Source organism: Protobothrops mucrosquamatus, unplaced genomic scaffold, assembly GCF_001527695.2.
Source record: "Protobothrops mucrosquamatus isolate PMUCROS unplaced genomic scaffold, P.Mucros_1.0 scaffold_225, whole genome shotgun sequence".
In the NCBI taxonomy this organism is placed as follows: Eukaryota; Metazoa; Chordata; class Lepidosauria; order Squamata; family Viperidae; genus Protobothrops; species Protobothrops mucrosquamatus.
This window is the reverse complement of record NW_015386301.1, coordinates 87,129-112,189: the sequence shown is the minus strand read 5'-3', so window position 1 is coordinate 112,189 and position 25,061 is coordinate 87,129. Positions and strand designations below refer to the sequence as shown.

The following is a 25,061-nucleotide window of genomic DNA, read 5'->3' as shown; positions in this document are numbered from 1 at the left end:
GGAAAGGTCAAAAGGGACAGATTGAGGCTTGTAAGCTCATAGACGGAGAGGTATGGATAACAATCATGGTGTCACCAGCAGTGCAATAACAGGGAAAGTTGACTTTGTTGTATCCCCAAGGTAGAGCAACAGATGTTGCCATGCCCCACTGCCACCAAGGAGGATGCATCACCTTGCATCCAGCCTTTGAGCAGAGGCCATAATATATGTGTTGATGGGCCTTGTAGAATGTCCTCTGGAGGTCTTGCAACCCTGCAGATGAAGCTGCTGGTTTCATTGCATTCCCCTGGTGAATCTCACCTACTCGCCTTGCCTCCGACTGGGAATGCTACAGACTTTGCTACAAAATCTATGGGAGAGTAGAAGGGGCAGGAAGTGATTTAGCATTGTGTGAGTTTCTTCTTCCCTTTTCTATGCAATATTCATTGCATCTTTTCTTGTTTTTGTTTTTGATGTTGAGAGGAATCAACAGATGATGTACACATAGATGCCCCAAAGGGGAAACAGACACAGTAGGAGGAAGTCAGGAGAAGAAGGTAGAAACAGGGCAGAGAGCAAGGCTACGAGAGTCATGAGAAACCAATCAACTCCCCTGATTCATGGCATTCATGGCACTCTATGTCACTTTCAACTTACTGAGTTGGAAGATAACGTCTTTTGCAGAACATTTCAGCCCTCCCAGTGGCACAGCTGTGGCCGGTGGGCAAGAGAGACTTGTGGAGACATCTGGATTCACCTTCCAAAACTAGGTGTTGGGTTATCCTCGTACCACGGGGAGGAAGCTACGGAGATTTGCCATTGGCAGAATGAGATACTAAGGAGTATTTCTTCAGCAACAAGTGTGACCCTTGTGTGGCAAACACTGAAACAAAAAATTAGGGCAGGAGGAAAAATAGGGGGGGGGAGAGGGGGAGAATAGAAAATAAAAGGAGAAAAAGAGGAGAACATTTCTTACGTTCTCTGTCATCGTCTCTCTTTTCACTCCGGAGAGACAACTGCGATAACGCCTGACTGCGAGGACCTGGCTGAGAGCCAGTTTCGCCTCGTTTGTTCTGTCCTGTCCTGTCCAATCCAGCCGTGGGAGGAGCGCGCATTGGCTGGCGAGGGGGCAGCCTCTCGGCAGGTGGCTTCGGCGGGGAGATCTGAGGCAGGGCGGGGCGGGGCCAAAAGGCCCTCCCCCTTCGGCTGACGACCGGGCTCGGGGGGCTATAATAGGGTCGGGGGGCCTCGGAGGAAAGAGTTGCCGGCTGCCGTCTTCCAGGCGCAAACTAACTTTGCCCGGGCGAATTGGGGGGTCCGTCGGCTTCTAGGCATCATGCAGTCTTGCGTCCAGTGGTGGGGGAGGCTGGTGGGTCGGGGGGCCAATCTGCACGGGCACCGTGGCAGCGCCTGGGGAGGCAAGAAGCCGCCAGGCCGATGGGGACGCCGGGAGCAGCTCAGACTGGCTTGGGTGAGAAGCAGCGGCAGCAGCAGCAGCAGCAGCAACCCCGGAGCGAGAGCCGCCACCGCCGTGGCCGCCACCTCTGCCAGGCACATCGAGAAACTCCTGGGCAGGCACGATGACTTTTCCGAGCGACACATCGGTCCAGGGGACAAAGAGAAGCAAGAGATGCTGCAGACCGTCGGTCTGTCGGTGAGGAAGCTCCACCGGGGCTCTTTCTTTCTTTCTTTCTTTCTTTCTTTCTTTCTTTCTTTCTTTCTTCCTTTCTTCCTTCCTTCCTTCCTTCCTTCCTTTCTTTCTTTCGCATTCTTTCTTTCTTCCTTTCTTCCTTCCTTCCTTCCTTCCTTCCTTTCCTTCTTTCCTTCTTTCTTTCTCTCGCATTCTTTCTTTCTTTCTTTCTTTCGCATTCTTTCTTTCTTTCGCATTCTTTCTTTCTTCCTTTCTTTCTTTCTTTCGCATTCTTTCTTTCTTTCGCATTCTTTCTTTCTTTCTTTCTTTCTTCCTTTCTTCCTTCCTTCCTTCCTTTCCTTCTTTCCTTCTTTCCTTCTTTCTTTCTCTCGCATTCTTTCTTTCTTTCTTTCGCATTCTTTCTTTCTTTCTTTCTTTCGCATTCTTTCTTTCTTTCTTCCTTCCTTTCTTTCTTTCGCATTCTTTCTTTCTTCCTTTCTTCCTTCCTTCCTTCCTTTCTTTCTTTCTTTCCTTCTTTCCTTCTTTCCTTCTTTCTTTCTCTCGCATTCTTTCTTTCTTTCTTTCTTTCGCATTCTTTCTTTCTTTCTTCCTTCCTTTCTTTCTTTCGCATTCTTTCTTTCTTCCTTTCTTCCTTCCTTCCTTCCTTTCTTTCTTTCTTTCCTTCTTTCCTTCTTTCCTTCTTTCTTTCTCTCGCATTCTTTCTTTCTTTCTTTCTTTCACATTCTTTCTTTCTTTCGCATTCTTTCTTTCTTCCTTTCTTCCTTCCTTCCTTCCTTCCTTTCTTTCCTTCTTTCCTTCTTTCTTTCTCTCGCATTCTTTCTTTCTTTCTTTCTTTTTCTTTCGCATTCTTTCTTTCCTTCCTTCTTTCTTTCTCTCGCATTCTTTCGCTTTCTCTCTTTCTCCTTTCCTTCCTTCCCTCCCTCCCCCCATAGTTTCTCTAACATTCCCCTTTAATAGCGCCTATTTGCTTTGTCTTTGCCTCCCTCTCCCCACATCATCATCATCATCATCATCGCATCCGTTCGTCGTTTTCTACCAGGTCACATCAACTGATCTCCATTCAAAAGGGATGGAGGAAGAAGGTGAATTTCACAAAAATCCCTTTTGGTTAGTGAGCGGTTTAGGGAACATTTCTGAAACCTCTTGTACAGTCCCTTGCCACGCCTCACTTTAGCCTCTTTGACTAAGAATCTTACAAGAAGTGGAGGACTAAACTGGCTGGTGATTCTTATCATGCTTTGATGTATCCCTTATATTTTTAGACCGTTGATGAGCTGATCAATAGAACAATTCCTGCTAATATCCGCTTGCAACGGCCTCTGAAGATGGATGACCATATATGTAAGTGTCCTTTTCATGCAATTGTTATTATGGTTAGGTGCCATCACATTGGTGTTGGCTGTTAGCAACCAGATGGGTACTGTAACAATCCAAATTAAAATCTGTTTCCACCTTGCTTGTAATCTACAGTAATTAACCAATGAAGTTTATGGGGAAATTACATTTTCTCATCTGTACCAAATGCAGTTTTATGTTCATAGCAAGATCTGACTGGCATTTCAGATCTTCCAATATGAATACACAAAGGCACTATGTTAGCCTTCAGTGTTAACTTCTTATAATTATATCTAAACACAGTATCATGGTAATATTTATTGCTTCTAACCTATTGTTTTATTTAAGAAAGCAGAAGAAGAGGTCTTTCAAAGTAAAAAATGAGAGCTTTTAAAACAGATTTAAAAGAAACTACCAAAGAACTATAATGTAGCCATGGGTGGGTTAAGTATTTCAGAAGTACATTTCTGAAATGTATTAACTTTCCTTGTACAGTACTGTTATTTGAATCACTTCTAGGGCTTTAGGTATAGGTTCATTGTCATATGCATTCAAGATTGTCAAATAGAAAGGTAATATTTTAAATATATGTTTAAAAAGACACAAAAGACACTGGCTGTTTTAGGAGTTTGGATTTGAATATCTTAATCCAAATTTTATGTTCTGGTGTATCTCTTTCTAGTGTTATTGCAAATGTGACATGCTAGCAACGTTTAACCACAAAAACTAGCTGTGTCCTATCCAATTATTACTTAGATAAGAACATAGCCAGGAAATCACAAAATTGTAGTTTAGTCTGGGAAATGAGAAAAAGAATGTTGCAAACCCTTTCTATATAGTTACAAATCCCTTTTGTAAAGTTAGAGAGAAAACTATAATATTGTTTTTCTACAACCACTAAAAGTTAAGTTGAACTTGATGGAATCCTTATCTTTTGGCTGTCCACAAACCATTCCAAAAATATCATTTAAGTTATGGTATATTTCAGAACATCTTCCTTCACTGAGTATAGAACACTTTTTAAAAAAAACAATTAGAATACTTTTGATTGGAATGGAATCAATTTATACATAAAGTAATTTCTATGGGGAGAGGAAGAGAAAGAGGCAGTTGGAAAACAATATTAACTCCTATTTGTAAAGAGCCCCCCCCCCCGATGCATAATGTGAAAATGTTCTCTTAATAAAGATTTCTTCCTGACACTTATGGCATAGGCTGATCAACCGAAGTTGTACACAATAAGTATAATTGTATTGTGGCTTTTAGTTACCCAGAAGAGTACTGTATTTCAGGCAGTATATAACTTGCTGGTTGTTTATTTTTGTTAATATTTTGGTATGTAACATACAAGGGATTTTCAGCCTCTTGCTCTACTTTTGATGTGGCTCATCAGCAATTTGAGGATAAACTTTAGGCCCTGCAGCTTTTGTCAAGTTCCTGGCTAGTTCAATCTGGTTCCTTTTGATGACATCATAGAACAGAAGCTGCAGCCAGTATGAAAGAGCCAGGGAGGTGATAAAATCAAAAGGGAAACACAAGGCAAAGAATCCCAGTGTGATAAAATAAAAAAATACTGTATTTCTTTGTTTATTTGCATCTTTATGCCAATGTAGTTTTTTTCATTTTCTTAATAAGCTACCTTTCTTTTTGTGACTGAATAATCAATAATCTCTGTCTGAAAGAATATTTGGAATCTTCAACCTCAGGGAAATCAGAGTGTTGATATTTTAAGGAATATAGCTAAATGACGTTCAAGAGAAACATAATTTAATTAACCCAGATAAATACCTGCAGTGTTAGATCTTCCATATTGAGGTTGCAGAAATCCAAACCTCTACTAGATGGTAGCAAAGAGATACAAATAATAATAAAAGTAATCGGAAAATGTGGTTGCCAGCTTGTGATCAAATGGATTTATGCTGACCAGATACAGTAGCATACAGATACAGATATACCAGATACAGGAATAGTGTGTCTCAAACTATATAATAGTGTGTCTCAAACTATATAATTTTGAGGCTATTTGGATACACCTTCCTAGCATAAAATATAGCCATTTCTATCAAATGGCGGGATGCATGTCTAGTAAGGCGTGGAGCAAGTAATATTTCCCAGATTTTATGTTACTTCAAAAAAAAATGGGAAGAAATAATATAGCTTGCTTTGCTTCGGCTACTAGCTAAGGAAGTCAAGGAGGAGTATAATGTTTCATGGTAAGTAATGTATGGCTTAATATAACATGGGTGTGGCCATCAAGAAGACGAGATGCATTTTATATATTTATAATATTTCTAAACCATCTTTAAACTCAAATTTCTTTCAGTACTAAGCTAGACTTCCATATTATTAGCCAACAATCTTTGATCCCCTGAGGTACCATTGGTACCTGCTAAGTTAACCTTGTTAAGCTGTTGATATCTAACCTAATTTGCAAGGGAATCCTTGATGCTCTCTGAGCTTGGTAGATCTGTAGAGCTGTAGATCAAGGACCCCACGGTTCAACTCTGAATTACAAATATTCTGTTCTATCGGTATTTGACTAGTAACTAAATATGCTGAATAACTAAATATGTGCATTTCCAGAGTATAAATGAAGCACAACCATCACTTCTTTTAAAAAATATATTTTAAGTTGTGAAAATCTCTCACTTTTTAGTTCCAGTTCTGGTCTTTCTGTTTATGTTGCACATTTTCTTCTTCTTCAACTGAAACGCACAATCAGCAGTTATTTAAATCTACTGGATCTCAATATTACCCCAAAGGGACTTTTTCATCTCTATGTTGCAGCATTATTTCGTCCCAGGCATGAGTCGTCTATAATGCTTAATATAGATAGAGAGGACCAACCTGCATTTTAGCCTCTACAGGCTAAGGTTAAATGAGTCTATATCAAATTAGTAACACCAAACATAATGCAGTTTCTTTGGCATTATATAAAATGAAGCTAATGGTGAGATTATCTGTTAGGGGAGATTTCTTGCTTCATTTTTTTGCAACTTTCAGAGTTCATGTATTTCGTCTCGGTCAACTAGTCAGTTCTATGAATTAACTACCTTCTGTAACAGGTGATTGTCTCATCAGGGATCCTATGATATGAAAGAGAAATTGGGTAGGCAACCCTTTTTGATGAGGCAATAGAATCAACACTGTTGTGTTACAGAAATTGCTTGTTTTTGTAGCACTTTTCCTAGGATGAAAGTGTCAACACTGCTAATATCAGATGCTCTTGCTTTAACAACAGATGGGAATGTAGCCATTTTTTCTCTATTACTTTTAGAGTTCGTTGATGCTGGGAGGGGGAATGTGGATGAGAGTCCAGCTAGTCATAACAATAATAACTCAGCCGTGGGAACCCAAGGTCATTGGGCCCAGAGTTGATGGAGTTTTGGCGGGCTGGAGAGCTGGGGAGAAAGCTCGTGCTTCAAGTTAATTGGGGAATGTGATTATGACTATTAATTAGAGGAGGAAATTGTGCTTTGTTACTTTGTGCCAGGGGAGGGGAATTCAGTTTTTGGCTTCAACTATGTAGTGCCAATACTTTGTTTCTCGAATAAAAGATTCTTTAAGGAAAACAATGCTTTGAAGTTTTTTTTGAAGAGATTCATCTGTCGGAACCATGACATTAAGCCAAAAACTCCAATTTTTACCTAACTATCTTGGGGTCCCAAGCCCCAGTCGCTGTCCCTAGAACTGAGGGATAGACCGACTAAGATTCCGGGAAGATCTCAGCATGGAGAAGGAAGGAGTGCCTGAAACAGCATCCCGGGAGTGGCTGCTACCTCAGAGGGGAGAGCGCAAGCCAGCGCGCCGGTGGAGAAGGAACTTTTTCAAGCCTCTCAGTTGGGAGCAAGACCCAAGCCGTGAGGACAGCTGATCTGGTCATCGGAATGGACCTTACCCAGTGGAGACTCTAGACACCTTGAGACAGCCTTGCCACAATCAAGTGCTTCGAAGGCGGACGAGGTCGAGTTGCAAAGAGAGGCTTCCCGCATGTTGCATTCCCCGGACCAGTGGAGAACCACGAAATCGACTACTGCTGAGGACTCGGGTGAGTGGAAGTACCTGTCCGCAGCCCATAATCAATCAGTAGAGAAGTTGGTGGAAAGATTTGAGGAGCTAGAAATGAGAAGTGGAGAACAACCCTCCCGTTCCCCATATGCGAGCGATCATGATGATCAGCGAGGCAGCCACCAACTCATGCCAAGAGGAAGCCCCAGTCCCACCTGTGCAGGTCAAGCAGCTTCCCCGTACTCGAAGCCACCAACCATGGCCTCCAGCCCCGCAGGGAGAGACAGCTCCAGTTGTCGCCCCTCCAAGAGCCTTGATCACCGCCGATGAGATAAGAGCCCAAGCCAGCCAAACCCTGGATCGACACGCTTACCAGCACCCAGCCTGGGGCCCATACAGCAATGGAGGATGTCGCAGCCTCCCCAGATGGGAAGCCAGCAGTTGCTGGCAATGCAGCAACTGAACTGAGGGTGGCCACAGTCCCCGAATGTGCAGCAGCAGATGGGGGCCTTGTAACAACTGGGGGTGATGCAGCCACCAGGAAGTCTGCAACCCCTGGGAGTACAGCAGCAGCAGTGGGGCTGGCCACCGCCTCCGAACATATAGCAACCGCTGAGGGCTCCGCAATCAATGGGGATCCAGCAAAAACCACCTCCGAGGCCGCAGAGTGGCCTACAACAACTGGGGATACCACAACCACTTGCCCATTCTGTTGAATGCTTCTGTGTCTGCTTCTGTGTCTTCGACAAAGCTGGTCAGCAGCTTCCAACTTTCCTTGAAAGTTGCATAGGAACCATGCCTACTGAGTAATTGGGCTGGACTGTGGTCATATTACTTGTTTTCTTGGAAGCTGAATAGTGGATTTCATGTCTATAATACTTTATTCATCTGAGCTGCATGGTAGCACCCAAAAGGAGAAATTATAATTCAGTTAATTACAGGGAGTCCTCGGTTACCAACAGCAGTTGGGGCCAGAACTGCTATTGCTAAGCAACGGATAGTAAAGCACAATGACCATGCCACTTAGTGACCCCAGTTATGGCAATCCCTGTTGCTGTGATTAAGTGAGGATATTGTGGTTGGAAAGAGACTGGCTAAACCAGAGGGGAGGAATCAAGCAGGGAATTAGCCTAGAATCTCTATGGTGGCACAAGAGGGCAATATCTGACCCCCTTCCCCCAATGTTGTTGAACCTAATCAAGTCTAGCCCAGGTGCAAACTGCCAGTCTGAGAAGATTCCTGTGTTATAGGTTTGAACAATAGAATGGCTAATTACAGTTTACATGTGTGGATATGATTGTTCATGCCTGACACATGCAGGCTATTAAATGAGGACTTCACATGACCGTGACTTCCAACATCCTGCTAACTTCTCCATTGACTTGCTTATGGGAAGCCAGCAAGGAATACCAGAAATCACAGTCACATGATGTCAGGGATATTGTGATGGTCAGAACTCGGAGGACTCATTGTACGTCCCCTTCATTCAGCACAGTTGGAAATTCAAATGGTCATTGAACAAGTGAACGTAAGCTAAGGGGTACCTGTACAATATATTTATTTTCCTATGAATTGTTATGAAATATCTCCAGTGTATATGAGATGTATCGTAAAAATAAATTTTGTCAACATTTAACAATTTAACAATATCAGCCTGCTGATACTTGATTATTATATTTAGAAACTGACTGGCAATGATAATGTGCTTCTAAAACTATACAGGCTCTGGAGAGATACAGCCATTTCTTCAAAGAAAAGTAATACCTAGTTTCTGAAGACGCCTAAAAGTTAACATTAGCCTGAATGTGCAGTACAGGTAGTCCTCGACTTATGACCATTCAGTTAGTAACTGTTCAAAGTTACAACACCACTGAAAAAATGAACTATGACCGTTTTTCACACTTACGACCGTTGCAGCATCGCCAGGTCACGTGATCAAAATTTGGACACTTGGCAACTGGCATGTATTTATGACATTTGCCGTGTCCCCAGAATCACGTGATCACATTTTGTGAACTTCTGACAAGCAGAGTCAATGGGGAAGCCAGATTCATTTAACAACTGTGTTACTAAATTAACAACTACAGCGATTCATTTAACAACCATGGCAAAAAAATTTGTAAAATGGGGTGAAATTCATTTAACCAACTACCTTGCTTAGGAACAGAAATTTGGGGCTGAATCGTGGTTGTATTCTCTTTTCTCTCTCTCATTTTCAACTGGGCCAGAGCAGTGCCAAAGATCAATGAGCAAAGTTAAGATCATTGCCTGTAATCGTGTTATGCAATTCCTTCAGCTCAGAAAAACAGTCAAGGCCCAAACAGGCATGTATCAATCAAAAAGAATTCCTAGCTGAGGGGTTTCTGAATGAATACTTAACTATTTCCAGAGTAGCGGGTTTACTATAGTACATTTTGTCTTCACTGTGGGAAGAAATGGACTGAGTCAGGTGGCTAATGGCCAAGTATTTCATAATAAGTGTTTACACTCCTTTGGATTCAGTACATTGTTTATAGCTTTCTCCAAGTTGAGACATAAAGGCCAATGTCTGCTCTATGATATGATAAATATCACCAACAAAGATATTATAAAACTTCACTTGAAGTTCCTACCTTGTTTCCACGAAAATAAGACCCAGTCTTATTTTTTTTTGCCTCCAAAAGAGGCACCAACAGCAGCAGCACCAGCAGCAGCACCAACAGCCCAGCCCAACCAGACCACTTTTTCTGTGGCCAAAGGAAATGTCTGTGCAGTTGAGAATGGAGCTCCGGACTGACGCGCGTGGTGCCCCCCTGGTCTGCATTTCGCCATCAGAGGCGTTCCGGAAAGGCCTCTGCAGCCGAGAACCAAGTTATGGATTGAATCTGTAGCTCAATTCTCAACTGCAGAGGCCTTTCCAGAAGGCCTCTGTTGGCGAAATGCAGACTGGGGGACGCGTGGGGCAGGTCCACCCCCCCACATCCCTGTCCTAGCTTGATTTTTAGGCATGAGGCTCACCCCAAAACTAGGGCTTATTTTGGGGGTAGGGCTTACTTTTGGGGAAACACAGTATTAAATCGATCCCAAAAATTATCCGGAAATGGTTTTGCTAAATCAGTATTATACTGCTTCAACCCAGATTCACTGAATCTTTTTCTTTTTTTTGAAGCAATACATTAAAATATAGTAAACCAAAAACTGTTGAGTGGGCAAGATAGTGCAGTCTAGGAGTTTTGGATCACAAATTACAAGTCCTCTGCTATCAGTTGTTCTGTCCAAGGTGCACTAAAATTGGGAGGTTTTGTGTTATGGGCAAAATATTCACATACAGGTAGTCCTCTACTTATGACCACAATTGGGCCCAAAATTTATGTTGTTAAGTGAAACATTTGTTATGTGAGTTTTGCCCCATTTTCTTGCCACAGTTGTTAAGTGAATCACTGCAGTTGTTAAGTTAGTAACAAGGTTGTTAAGTGAATCTGAATTTTGATCATGTGACCATGGGGATGCTGCAGTGGTTGTAAGTGTGAAAAACAGTCTCAAGTCACTTTTTTTAGTGCCATTGTAACTTTGAATGGTCACTAAATGAACTGTTGTAAGTCAAGGACTACCCGTAATCCATTCAGCAGGTCCTGTCTTGTCACTATTTCTGTCCAACAGTCTTCAGCACTGGCTGAGATATCACCAGAACTTCTTAAGTTGTTTTTCTTGGGTGCTGATACCTAAATTGCTTTGCAAGTTCTGAAATTTATTTAATAATTAAAGAGTTCTAAAGGCTGCACATTCCAGACTACAAATGCAAAGCAGTCATTTCTTGTTAAAATGTTTTAAGTTGTGAAAATCTTTTCACTTTTCAGATTTTTTTTCTGTTTCTTTATTTTTTCCTGTTCAAGATGTGCCCTTCCTGTTGCTACATCTGAAATGAAATAGTTTTAGAAGGTGAACTCTATCTAGATATGTCCCAATGAGGACTTTTGCCATCTGTGTCTCGGCATTATTTTGTTCCCAGCTTGTTATTTATTGGCTTATTATTTGATAAAGCTTAATATAAATGGAGTGGTCCAACTTGTATTTTAACCTCTGTGAGTTAATGCTTGTTTGTGTAGGTGTGAGAGGGCGCACACATGTACCTTTGAGTCTATCTTGATTCATTGAGTCCCGGCAGTTTTTTTGGCAAGATTTTTCAAAACTGGTTTGCCATTGCCCATTTCCTATCACTAACATAGAAAAATTTGCCCAGTTGCCTAGCTGCTTTTGTGCTTAAGGCAAGACTAGAATACAGAGTATCCTAGTGCCTTTAACCACTACATTGAAATGACTGTCAGAATTAAATGGTCTTGGATTGAATTAATACCACTAAACATTACCTAGATCAGTTTCTTTCACGTAATATATAATGAAGCTAACGCTGAGGTTATCCATTATGGATCATTGACCATTTTTTGTTTCATTAATTTATTTCTAACTTTCAGAGTACATTAATTTCAACTGGATTAATGGGTTAGTAGTATGAAAATCACATTTTGTATGTAACGTGGAGGTGGTCTCCTTAGAGATCCTCCTATATCTTGAAGGAGAGAGTTGGGAGTTTTTCTAGGGAATTCTCTAATGAAGCAGTGGAATCAAAACCAGTGTGTTATAGAAATTGTACATCTTTGATAATACATTTCCTAGGATGGAGGATACTTTGGCATCTTAAATATATAAACCAGAATTTTCTAGTATTCCAAATCACAGGAGGGGATGGAATTGAAAAGAAGAATATGTGGTCTGCTACTTTATATGCCTTTCAGCATAGAGATTTAGTATTTATGAATATAGATATGTTACTACATTCACACATTTACAAAACAGTACCTCCATCTTGTGGATTATGTTACTGAACATGTAGTACGTCCAGATATCCTTGGGTCAGACTGATGAGAATTATGCATTGCAAAATAGTTGAGAGTGACCAGGATACACTTTCACCACGTTTTTGTATATTAATGGACTCATGTCTGTTACACCAAGAGTTGTAGATTCAGAGCATTCACTTCTGTTGAATGCTTATGCAACTTTAGCAAAGCTAATCACCAGATTCCAGCTTTCTTTGAAGATTGCATGGGAATCGTGCATACTGAATGATTGGGCTGGACTGTTGTCTGTATCATTTGCCTTCATGGATTAAATGTAAGCTTTCATGTCTATAATACTTTATTCATCCAAGCTACACACGAGGACCCAAAGGGAGAAATTCTACAGGTAGTCCTCGACCTACGACCATTCATTCAGCAACTGTTTGAAGTTACGACAGTGGCTGAACAAATCGTAGTTACAACCATTCCAGATGTCCCAGAACCCCAGCGGTCATGTGACCGCAATGTGGGAACTTAGCAACTGCTTCACACTTATGACCAGCTGCAGCATGCCATGATCATGTGATTGCCATTTGCCACCTTCCCAGCCAGCTTCCTCAGGTTGTCAATAAGGAAGCTTGGCAGGGAAGATCGCAAGTCATTGGGGTGAATCTCCTCCACCATACACCTTCCTTAAGCCCCTCTACACTTGCACTGCATTAGCCACTTCTGCATCCCTGCCCAACTTCCCTGGCCCTCATTGCATCTTTTGCACATTCCCTCACCAATCTACATTTGCACCTTCACATACCCTCCATACCTGCACCATGTCCCTTGCAAATAATAATAATAATAATAATAATAATAATAATAATAATAATAAAAAAGTTGGAAGGGACCTTGGAGGTCATCTAGTCCAACCCCCTGCTCGGGCAGGAAACCCTATACCATTTCAGACCAGTCTCTTCTTAAAAACTTCCAGTGTTGGAGCATTCACCGCTTCTGGAGGCAGGTTGTTCCACTGGCTAATTGTTCTAACTGTCAGGAAGTTGCTCCTTAGTTCTAGGTTGCTTCTCTCTTTGGTTAGTTTCCATCCGTTGCTTCTTCTCCTGCCTTCAGGTGCCTTAGAAAATAGCTTGACTCCCTCTTCTTTGTGGCAGCCCCTGAGATATTGGAACACTGCTATCATGTCCCCCCTCGTCCTTCTCTTCATTAAACTAGACATACCCAATTCCAGCAACCGTTCCTTATATGCTTTAGCCTCCAGTCCCCTAATCATCTTTGTTGCTCTTCTCTGTACTCTTTCTAGAGTCTCAACATCTTTTTTACATCGTGGTGACCAAAACTGGATGCAGTATTCCAAGTGTGGCCTTACCAAGGCATTGTAAAGTGGTATTAACACTTCACGTGATCTTGATTCTATCCCTCTGTTAATGCAGCCCAGCACTGTGTTGGCCTTTTTGGCAGCTGCAGCACACTGCTGGCTCATATTTAGGTGATTGTCCACTAGGACTCTGAGGTCCCTCTCACAGTTACTACTTTTGAGCAAGGTACCCCCTATACTATATCTGTGCATTTGGTTTTTCTTGTCTAAATGTAGAAACTTACTTTTTTCACCATTGAATTTCATTTTGTTAAATAGCGCCCAGTGTTCAAGTCTGTCCAGCTCCTCCTGTATCCTAAGCCTGTCTTCTGGAGTGTTGGCTATTCCTGTCAGCTTGGTGTCGTCTGCAAATTTGATGAGTTTCCCATCTATCCCCTCGTCCAAATCCTCACATAGCTTCCATGACCCATGCCATGTCTCTCACACACCTTCACCAACCACTGCCACACACCCATCAGTCTCTCCCCCACCTGGCAGCAGCCACTTATCTGCCTGCCTGCCTGCCTGGAACTTGCAGCTTCCTTCCAGCTTCTTTACTAAGTTTGGTTTTGGGAAGCCAGCAGGAAGTTGCCTTGCTTAATGACCGAGGGATTCGGTTAACAATGGCAACTGGGATTGCAGGGGATTGCCATCATTAAGCAAAGCAGTCACACATTTTTCAAATGCATTATTTAGCGACAGAAATTGCCATTGTAAGCCAAGGACTGCCTGTAATCCAGTTAGTCTTTTCCATGAAGTCATTAGAAATATTTTCAACATGTATGGGATGTAGAGTAAAAATAAATGTTGTTAATATTTAATAATTCTGCCTTTGCAAAAAAAAAAAAGTAATTATGGACTGCCGACACATGGATATAATATACAGAAAATGAACAGTAATCATAATATGTTTAAAACTACTTAAGTTCTTATGAGAAATGGGGGCATCTTTCCAGGGAAAAGTAACACCTTGTTTCTAAAAGTTAACATTGGACTGAATGTGCAGTACTCGGTTTTTTTTTTTTACCTTCCTCTTACTTCTAATTCTGATAGAGCAGTGCCAAAAGATCAATGAACTTTGTTCTTCGACACGAAGATTATTGCTTATGATCATGTTATGCAATTCCTTCTGCTAGGAAAAATAAGCAAGGTCAGAACAGGCGTGTATTCAGCGAAAGGAATTGCCAGCTGAAGTTGCTGAATGATTAGCTAACTATTCCCAGCAAAGTGGGCTTGCTGTAGTATGTTTCGTTTTAACTGCTGCCCTAGAAAATTAGGAGAAGTAGGCTGAGTCAGGTGGCTTATTGCCAAACCCCTTCTTAAAAGTGTTTACTGTCTTCTTGGATTTCAAGTTCTCAGTTCATTCAGCACACTGTTTACGGCTTCCTCCAAGTTGATGCACAATCAAAGGCCAATATCTGCTCTATGGTATGATAAATGTTGTCTACAAAGTAATTTAAAAATGTTTTGTACTTTAGTCTAGGCTACCTGTTTTCTGGCAAAAGTTTTTTTCCTGTAAAACAGTGTTTAATAGGCATCTGGAATTCGAGTGCCATTCAAAAAATTATCTGGAACTGATTTTACTACAAGAGTCTTATACTGCTCTGCCTCAGGATTCAATTCACCTTTTTCTTTTGAAGCAAAAAGTTAAAATATAATAAGCCCCCCCCCCCCAAAAATGTTAATTTTGGCTGGTAGGTTGATGTGCTCCATTTTCAACCACAAATCGACAAGTCGTCTGCTATTGGCTGAGCTGATTAAAGCTGATGAGACAGAGCACAAAACTCTGAAGGCATAAAATTGTATTAACTTATTAGCTCAAAAGTAGGAGTAACTGATTGTGTAATCGTTATCTTAAGATAGAAATAATTAAGTAACAGCCTGGAACTGTAACACTGGTACCGGACTAATGGATTATTAATGCGAGTCCAGTAGTACAGAAAGGTACAGGAGAGTCCAAAATGACCACCGCAAGAAAACACTTAGGATAAAGATTCCAAATGCAAGCATATCAAAGTACTTATAAATCATTCTTCCAGAACAGACTTAATGATGCATTGGCGGTGGTTTTTACTACTTTGACCAACATATCGAACTCAATTATTTATATAGTTCCCATTATACAGCCATTTACACATCTCCGTTCAGTTATTCTTGTTTGTGTCACTGTTTGCAAATATGTGTTTTTGAAATCAGGCCTCCATCATCGTTTCAAATAAATTTTCTGCTCACTGTTTTTTTAAAAAAAGTCAGTTATCTAACCACATCTGTCATAAAACAGATGCAGTCTTTGAATTATGTGGATTTCTTCCTGTAGTTTAATCCTTGAAATTTGTATTGGTGGCTATGCTGTCCCACTCAGACACACACACACATAACTGTGGTTTAGTGGGTTTATTAATATTCCCCCGCAATTCCCTTCACCAAAAGCCCAGAACTGTTCCAATTAAGTCCAGCCACAAGCAGACCAATGCTAGTCCACAGAATAATGGCCAGTGAGTCCACAAGGCAAAATTAAAACCACAATACAAGAGGGTTCATAAGACAAGAAAAGTCCAGAGTTCACAAGACATGATCCAAGTCAAGGCACAGTGTCCATCTAAAGCAGGCATGTCAAACTTGTGATGTCACATGACATCACGCGACGTATTGTGACTTTTTCCTCATTGCTGGCAATCGGGTGGGCGCGGTTTCAGTATGATGCATCTGGCCCATGGGCCGGCAGTTTGACATGCCTGATCTAAAGCAAGGCAAGAATCACAACAACCAGAAAACACACACCTAGGAAATGAACATGTTGTTCCCAGCATTGCTTCCATCTGTCAGTTGTGCTGCTGTGCTAAATAGCCAGTTTCTGGTGCAGCTGATCAATAAGGGCGAGGCTTTCTCCACATGAGTAATCTGGCTGACCTTCTCTACTCCTGCCTTTTCTCTGCCCTATCTGTTTTTGCATGAGGTGCAGAAGACAGTTCCTCTTCCTCCTTACTGATCAGGTGCAGCTGCACACTTTCCCACTGCACACTTTCCCACCTCAAGCCCCAGGGCTGTCTTGCTGCACCTGTGCTTAAGCCAAATCCCTCTCAAACAGCTGCTTGGAGCTATCATTTCCCCTCCAGATGTGCCTGGAACTGGTTGATCTTCCTTCAAGCTGACATCTGGAGAGATATCTGAGGAAGCGTCCGGGGGAGTCATCACAGTGGCAAGCTATTGATAAGTTAGATCGATCCTGCCAATCAAGATAGATAAATCCTGGCACGTTTGGGAAAATGACCACCACCACTCACATTCAAAATGCTTGTACGAGGAGGACCTCACTTCCAAGAATTTAAACCATTGAATGTTTCCATTAATTAATTTTTTTCCTCCCCATGGCTATCTGTTCCTTCCACATCCCTCATCACAGATTGATAGGATTCCCTTTGGACTGTATACAAAGGAAGGGTCTGTCTTTAAACTAAATGAGCATAGGATTTCCTCTATTTCCTCAGTGCTATATCAATATATTTATTTCCATCTTTGGCTAGTACAAGTTTCCTATGTGTAAATTGTGCGCCTGTCGCTTGCGTAAATGGAGCTGCATGTGCAAGCATGCGCGCCCGCAGCTTGTGCGGAACATCCCCTCTCCCCCCCCCCCCCAGTCTGCAAAAATTGAAAGTTTGGAGAGCCCTATTGCAGAGGGAAATGGCAACCAACTTAGATAGAAATACAAATTATCACTTTGAAGCCATAAATAGTCATGAATCCCAACAAACACCCAAGAATGGGAACAAAGCAACTTCAATCAATGGTCAAATGGTTTACAAGTGGCCCGTTCATTCATATCAAAAAGGAAAATGTAGCAAGTTTGTTTGAACGTGAACATTTAAACAGCAAGCAGTGCCTGTTCTGCAAGTAATTTAAAGGAGGGTCAAGAAGAAACAGGAAAGGCAAGAGCATTTGAATTCTTTGCTGGAGACAACTGAAGTGAACTGGGGTCTAAATCAAAGGCAACCATGGTTTAGCACTTCTGCTTGAATGGTATCTTCACTAACCCCTTTGGAAAAGACCAGAAATGGATCTGACATTAAAATATATCAAAAACTGATGAAGAGCAGGGATGGGGGGGGGGAATATCCATAGAAGGGCTTTGTGCAAAGTCAAAAACAAGTTCCATCAATAAAGTATTTTTTTCTCCAAATCACAGTTTTCTTAAAGCTGTGGGGATGTGCTGAAACACTTGTTAAGATTTTGATATTGTAACCTGTGTTATTGAGGGGCAGCTAAATTCTAATTCAACCAGCACGTTTATGAGGTGACTTTGGACCAGTTATTGTCACTCGTGCTAAGGTGCCACCCAGGATTCTTGCTGTGAGAGAAAATAGGAGGAAAGGGCATTACACATATATGATTTATGTCAAATAGGGTTGAGAAAAAGAAGCAGTGTGAAATGAAAGAACTTCCTTATACTGTACATCTCAAGTGAGATAAAATAGTTGGTTTGCTTTTTATTGGTGTAAGGAAACAACGTGATTTATGTAACAATGCAGATAAAATAAATATAGCTCCTTTAAAAGTGGAGTTAAATATTTTAACTACATTTTTGACCTTGAAAACCATGTTGTTACATTACTCACCATAAAAGAATAAATGTAGCTGAAAAGCTTTGTGTAAGTTATAATTGTGAATAATCACACAGTTATTCGCTGCATTTCTATGCATTTCAATATGAAAAATAGGCAAAATAAGCAGACAGTTAAAATGAAACTGGAGGACAGGCAGTCAAGTCGTGTTGCTGACTACTTTCATGTATATTTTCACTAGGCTAAATGGTGCAAAAGACTTGACATGTTTAACCTTTATTCAAATCTTCACACAATATTTTCTACACATTTCTTTCTAGGTGAAAATGAAATTCTTGAAACTTTATACAATATTGCCAGCAAGAATAAAATCTGGAGATCTTATATTGGCATGGGTTATTACAACTGCTCAGTCCCTCCAGCCATTGCAAGGAATTTGTTGGAGAACGCCGGATGGTAATGTACCATTTTTATTATTAAATACACACACAGAAAGAAATTGCATTGTCCATGTCAACACGCTAGAGAACTTTTGAACACCACAACTCTAATTTACACTGGACCAAAAGAGGATCCCAGGGGGAAGGCAACTGTTAAAAAAACAAAAACCCTCTTTATAACTTGCTATTTTCCTCGCTATAATATAAAATCAGAAGTTATATAAGCAATCCTTTTAATGCATTCATTCATATACATACAGTATATAAAAATTATACATTGTGTAATAATCTTGCTGTTACCTCCCAGAGTACTTTTGTGTGTATGGCAGTATGGGCAGTGCCCACAGCACATAAAGATCTTTTCTTAATATATGTAGAGTATAAAAATCACAAATACTGAGAGATAAGAATGCTTGTTGTATCTCTTCCTATGGAATGTGAGTGCTACACATCACTAAGACTGCAATGAAGTTTAGAGTACAGGCAGTCCTTGACTTACAACAGTTCATTACATGTTTGAAGTTACAACGGCACTGAAAAAAGTGATTTATGACCATTTTTCACACTTACAGCTCCTGCAGCATCCCCATGGTCATGTGATCGAAATTCAGACGCTTGCCAACTGACTCATATTTACCACAGTTGCAGCGTCCCGGGATTATGTGATTCGCCTTTTGGGCCTTCTGACAAGCAAAGGCAATAGGGAAGCCAGATTCACTTAACAACCGTGTTACTAACAGTGATTCACTTAACAACTGGGGCAAGCAATGTCGTAAAATGGGGCCAAACTCACTCAATAACTGTCTCACTTAGCAACAGAAATTTGGAGCTCAATTGCAGTCGTAACTCGAGGACTACCTGTACATTATTTGTTTCCCAAACCAGAAGGGTGATCTGCCCGTGCCCTATCTCTGCTCTGCCTGGGAAGAAAGCCTGCTGTGATATGTTCCATAATTCTTTCCAGACCCAAAAAGCAGCCATCACAGATCCTGAAGAAGCTCACCCCACCTCTTGTCTCCCTCCCTTCTTCTTAAAGACAAGGCGCCATTCCCTTGGTGGCTACAAGGGATGGTTTTGCCCCTTGAACATATTTTTTCTTGCCACAAAACAAAAGCAGCAAGGCCTGTAGGGAAGGGGGGGCAGTTGGGCACACTGGAATGTCAGTGTTTGCATGCTCCAATTAGTCAGCTGGCAGAAGCTGTGGCAATATTGAGCTTCTTGGAAGAAGGTGCAAATATGACTCTGAGAGTTTGGTATATTAAAATATTGTTAATGTGGGGGTTCCTGTGCACTATTAAGTGACAAAGGTGTCTCTGTGCACAGCCCAGGAGCTCATGATAGGTTTCAGACAAACAAAGGTGTAACTCTTCCACATAATCCTCCTCCTTTTTGCCAAGCGTATTAGGGAGAGGGAGGAACTAATACAGCTGTCAGCCAGTCAGAGATTTTATCAGCTTTTGATGATTGATTCATTTATTTTATTTGTACAGATCTGACTATAAAGGTCATGGTTTTAAGCAAATAAGCATATTTTCTTTTTAGAAGATATATGGAAGAGTTACATCAGATATCCCATTTGTAGGCACATTCTATTCTCCATTATTGGTTTTATTCTCATAATTGTTTCTGAAAATGGCATTACCCCAAATATTAGGATCTACAAATAATTCCCATTAAGATTGGCTCTTGTAATTTGCCATTATAATTTTCAAAACAAGTTCATTCAGCTTTTGTTTTTAAAGGTGTTTGTTGGTACAACATAGGTTATATACTCATAATAAGAAACAAGAGTTTACAATCATTGGCATCCTAAGTCACAAAAAAGGCCCACTAGTCTCGCTGCCAGCTTGAATGCATGCAAGATTCTGACCTATTTCTTACAAGGTTCTCCCATTTTAGGACACTCCTCCCATTTTAAATCTTTGCCTTTAGTGTACTGGAGGCCCAGTTAACATAAGCAATAATCCTGCAGGATGTCCTGTTTTGGTTGCTGAACAATGAAATTCACATGAAACTCAGTAGCGTGAAAGAATTATACTTAGAAGAAAGATAACAGAAAATAAAGGACAGCCATTGGCTGTTCATAGGCATTTTTTTTAATGAAAATAGATTTCCTCTTATAATACCATATTACTACAGTTGTGTTGTTAAAAAATGCAAGGTTATATGTGTTCTTTAAGTTATTTCAAGCTGTTTTTATTTATGTACAGTGAAAAGAACAGGAAAAGCGTATTCTAAAAACAAAAATAGTGTGGCTCAATAACCTACAATCAATTGTTAGTGGCATAATGTTATGGGGCTGTGTTAGACTGTGCAACCTAGTTGTGCCTGGGTTTCTGAATGACTTCAGACTGGGTTGCCCTAGAAACTGAGCTAATTTAGTAAGTGATGTGACATGAACATAAATGAATGGGCAAAGAATTGAAAGTATGTTTGGCTTCTTGAGGGACTCACTATCAGTCTAGACTTAACTCTAAGAACCCAGTTTACTTTTCATCATTATTGCTTCCAGAGTATTTTTCCTATGCTGTATTTAATTTACTTACACTGCACAATTTTTATCAGTTCTGCAGTAAATAATAGTGGTCTGTGCAGTAATATTTCATGGGAAAATGGTTAAGAAATAGTTCGACATATTTAAATTGAAGTGTCATTAGGAGAGTTAATTTTTACTCTCAGATCTTGGATAATTAGTTTAAGTCTATCTTAATCAGGGCAAGGCAGAGATCCAGATTCAAAGGGGAACATGTGATTTGATTCATTTGGGGGGCATGCATGTGAAGAATATCTTAAAGCAGCAATGTCCATGCCTGATCCTTCACAATTTCATCTGATTTACAGGGTTCCTAACAGATACAGTCCTATACACAACTGTATTACCTACTGTGTTTTATGCACAGGGCTTCTCTATACTACTTTCAATGTCTTTTTTAAATTTAATATACTTTAACATGAAATCATTACAACCTCAGTGTCAATAAGGATTCTGAATTAGTACTCCAATAGTATCCAAACATAACCGATACCTTCTATGTTTTGTACGCCTATGTGCTTTCAAGGGAAATAAAAATAAAAAGTTTTGAATAAATAAATCAGGATCTTTTACTACTCTCCTGCTATTGTAGTAAGGGCTAGTAAATCGATCAACAGTAATTTAAGCTATATAATGCATTGGTTTTTTTATATGCAAAGTTGATATTTTTAATGTTATGTATCTTTCTTCCTCAAGGCCCTTAATTTATCCTCACAATGACAATTCTATGCTCTTGGGCTAATAAAGAACACTTGACCTGAAGTCACCTTGTGAGCTTACGTGATTGAGAATACCTATGAATTTGGCTTTCCCCGGTCAAAGCCATGTCTGTGTGTGTCCATGCGCGCATGCGCGAACATTTGTGCCTTTTAGAGTCACTGTTGACTTTTGGCAACTGCCTGGAGAAGCCCCTGCTGTTTTCTTAGCATGGTTTTTCAGAAGTGGTTTGCCACTGCCTGCTTCCTAGGGCTGAGAAAGGGTAACTGGCACAATGTCACCCATTTGGCTTTGTGACTAAGACAGGATTAGAATTCACAGTCTTCCTTTCTAACCTTATGCCTTAGCCACTATACCACACTGGCTCTCTCAAAGCCCAGTGTTGTGTTTTCCAACTATGGCAACTTCCTAAAGTTTTGTCGTCAATTCCTAGTCAGCAAACCAGATTAACAGGACTTTTTTTTTAACAAGACAATGTCTCAAGCAGTAAAAAAAATCAAATGGGTAAACCTATTCAAAAGTAATCTCTCTATATTGGAAATAGATCAAACCAACTATAATGTTTTGTTTTGTTTGTTTTTAAATGCCAGATTCAGAAGTTCTGTTCAGGAACATAATTATTAGAATTGTTAAGCCTCATGTGTACTTTCTGTTGGCACTTCTTTGACATTATATTTGTAACAACCGGTTTTGTCAAATGATGTTAAACATTTCTCCATGCCTTTGAGAGTGACTACTAGGTAATACTAGAAATACAGGTAGTCCTTGACTTAAAACAATTTGTTTAGTGAACATTTGAAGTTGCAATGCCACTCAAAAAAGTGACTTATGATCATTTTTCACACTCACGACTGTTGCAGTATCCCTGTGGTCACACAATCAAAATTTGTATGCTTGGTAACTGGCATGTATTTATGACAGTTGCAGTGTCCTGGGATCATATGACCACACTTTGCAATGTTCTGACAAGCGAAGTCAACAGGAAATCCAGATTCACTTAACAACTATGTTACTAACTTAACAATTGCAGTCCGTCACTTAACAACAGTGGCAAGAAAGTTTGTAATATGGAGCAAAACTTACTCAACAGCAGTCTTGCTTAGTAATGGACATTTTGAGCTCAGTTGTGGTCATAGGCCGAGGACTACCTGTATGGGTCTATAATATTCTTTGAGTGGGGAAAACCTTAATGAAGAAAATGTGTTGCTTTTAATAGGGTGACTCAGTATACCCCTTATCAGCCAGAAGTCTCCCAGGGCAGGCTGGAGAGCTTGTTGAACTACCAGACAATGGTGTGTGATCTCACCAGGATGGATGTGGCTAATGCCTCTTTGCTGGATGAAGGAACAGCGGCAGCAGAAGCCATGCAGTTGTGTCACAGGTAATAACCTCAGATCACAAGACTGCTTTTGGAGAGCGTAAAATTCCTCAGAACTTTAGTGTTGTGGGCAAGGTTATCCACAAGGCACAAGGTTGCCAAAAAACAAAAGTCAAGACGCACATAAAAACAGGTGAAGCTTTGATCACAGCATCCTGGCTGCCATTTTGGCTGCAAACATCCTCAAATACTTAATTATATGGAAGAGACTGAAAACAGCCCATAGGCCCATATTCTAAAATCAGGGGTGTCCAATCTTGGCAACTTTAAGACCTGTAGACTTCAAATCCCATGAATTCCCCATGTTGACTAAGGAATTCTGGGAGTTGAAATTCACAGGTCTTAAAGTTGACAAGCTTGCATACCCTTGATCTAAATGATAATATGAGGGAGAAACACCAAAGGAAAATGTAATATTTGCAGAGTGGCCATTGATCAATTTGGGGAAAGCCATATTTCTGAGCAAATAATGTAGGAGGTAACTTTTTTTCCTCAGCTCCTTCCATTCCCAACATCTGTTATTCAGAAATATAGGAACACAATATTCTGTTTGGTTAGCACAGTTCATTACCTCTGTTATAGCCAGGAATTTAAGTCATCCACTCAGAATTAATAAGAAAATCATGATTTACTTCGTAGTCATTTCCTGCTTGTGGACTTTGCTAAATTGTGGGCTTGTTTCCTTTTCCAAAGTTCCTGGGAATACAAATTTGAATTTTACATCAGGAGATGTCAAAGCCAATTAAAAACAAGAAAGTTTTTGTTTGTATAATATAAGCAATGGAAACTTACCAGTTTATAGTGAACTTTATATGACCTATATCTGAAGTAATTTTATTGTTTTCTCCTTCCAACAGGCATAATAAGCGAAATAAGTTTTATGTCGACATCAGATGCCATCCTCAGACGATAGCTGTGGTGCAGACCAGAGCAAAGTAAAGTTTGATTTAGATCTTTAAAAAAAATTAAATGGGCAATCTGCTTGCAGTTCTTTCATAACATAGTCTGCCTTAATAAATTTGACTAAATATGAAACATGGCTATTGCTTTACTTGAAACAGTTTCTGTTGAAAGCGATCAAGTTGACCTTTAATTCTGCATTTAANTTCTTGAAACTTTATACAATATTGCCAGCAAGAATAAAATCTGGAGATCTTATATTGGCATGGGTTATTACAACTGCTCAGTCCCTCCAGCCATTGCAAGGAATTTGTTGGAGAACGCCGGATGGTAATGTACCATTTTTATTATTAAATACACACACAGAAAGAAATTGCATTGTCCATGTCAACACGCTAGAGAACTCTTGAACACCACAACTCTAATTTACACTGGACCAAAAGAGGATCCCAGGGGGAAGGCAACTGTTAAAAAAACAAAAACCCTCTTTATAACTTGCTATTTTCCTCGCTATAATATAAAATCAGAAGTTATATAAGCAATCCTTTTAATGCATTCATTCATATACATACAGTATATAAAAATTATACATTGTGTAATAATCTTGCTGTTACCTCCCAGAGTACTTTTGTGTGTATGGCAGTATGGGCAGTGCCCACAGCACATAAAGATCTTTTCTTAATATATGTAGAGTATAAAAATCACAAATACTGAGAGATAAGAATGCTTGTTGTATCTCTTCCTACGGAATGTGAGTGCTACACATCACTAAGACTGCAATGAAGTTTAGAGTACAGGCAGTCCTTGACTTACAACATTTCATTACATGTTTGAAGTTACAACGGCACTGAAAAAAGTGATTTATGACCATTTTTCACACTTACAGCTCCTGCAGCATCCCCATGGTCATGTGATCGAAATTCAGACGCTTGCCAACTGACTCATATTTACCACAGTTGCAGCGTCCCGGGATTATGTGATTCGCCTTTTGGGCCTTCTGACAAACAAAGGCAATAGGGAAGCCAGATTCACTTAACAACCGTGTTACTAACAGTGATTCACTTAACAACTGGGGCAAGCAATGTCGTAAAATGGGGCCAAACTCACTCAATAACTGTCTCACTTAGCAACAGAAATTTGGAGCTCAATTGCAGTCGTAACTCGAGGACGCTCCCATAGAGTGGGTACGCTCCCATAGAGTGGGTCTCCTCAGGGTGCCGTCAGCCAGACAGTGCCGGCTGGCGACCCCAAGGGGGAGGGCCTTCTCTGTGGGAGCTCCCACCCTCTGGAATGAACTGCCCCCAGAGATCAGGGTTATCCCTGATCTCCCTTCCTTTCGCCGCGCCCTCAAGACTTGGTTATTCCAGCTTGCAGGACTGGC

General features: G+C 40.5%; 1 protein-coding gene across 1 annotated transcript in view; it reads left to right on the top strand.

The window, feature by feature from the left end:
* Positions 1-1,315: 1,315 nt before the first annotated feature.
* Positions 1,316-25,061, top strand: part of GLDC (glycine decarboxylase) — a 48,704-nt gene continuing 24,958 nt past the window's right edge. The window contains exons 1-5 of the mRNA XM_015828479.1: positions 1,316-1,633; positions 2,893-2,971; positions 18,033-18,168; positions 22,619-22,783; positions 23,638-23,715. Coding sequence (XP_015683965.1) covers positions 1,316-1,633; positions 2,893-2,971; positions 18,033-18,168; positions 22,619-22,783; positions 23,638-23,715 — 776 coding nt within the window. The remainder of the gene's footprint in view (positions 1,634-2,892; positions 2,972-18,032; positions 18,169-22,618; positions 22,784-23,637; positions 23,716-25,061) is intronic.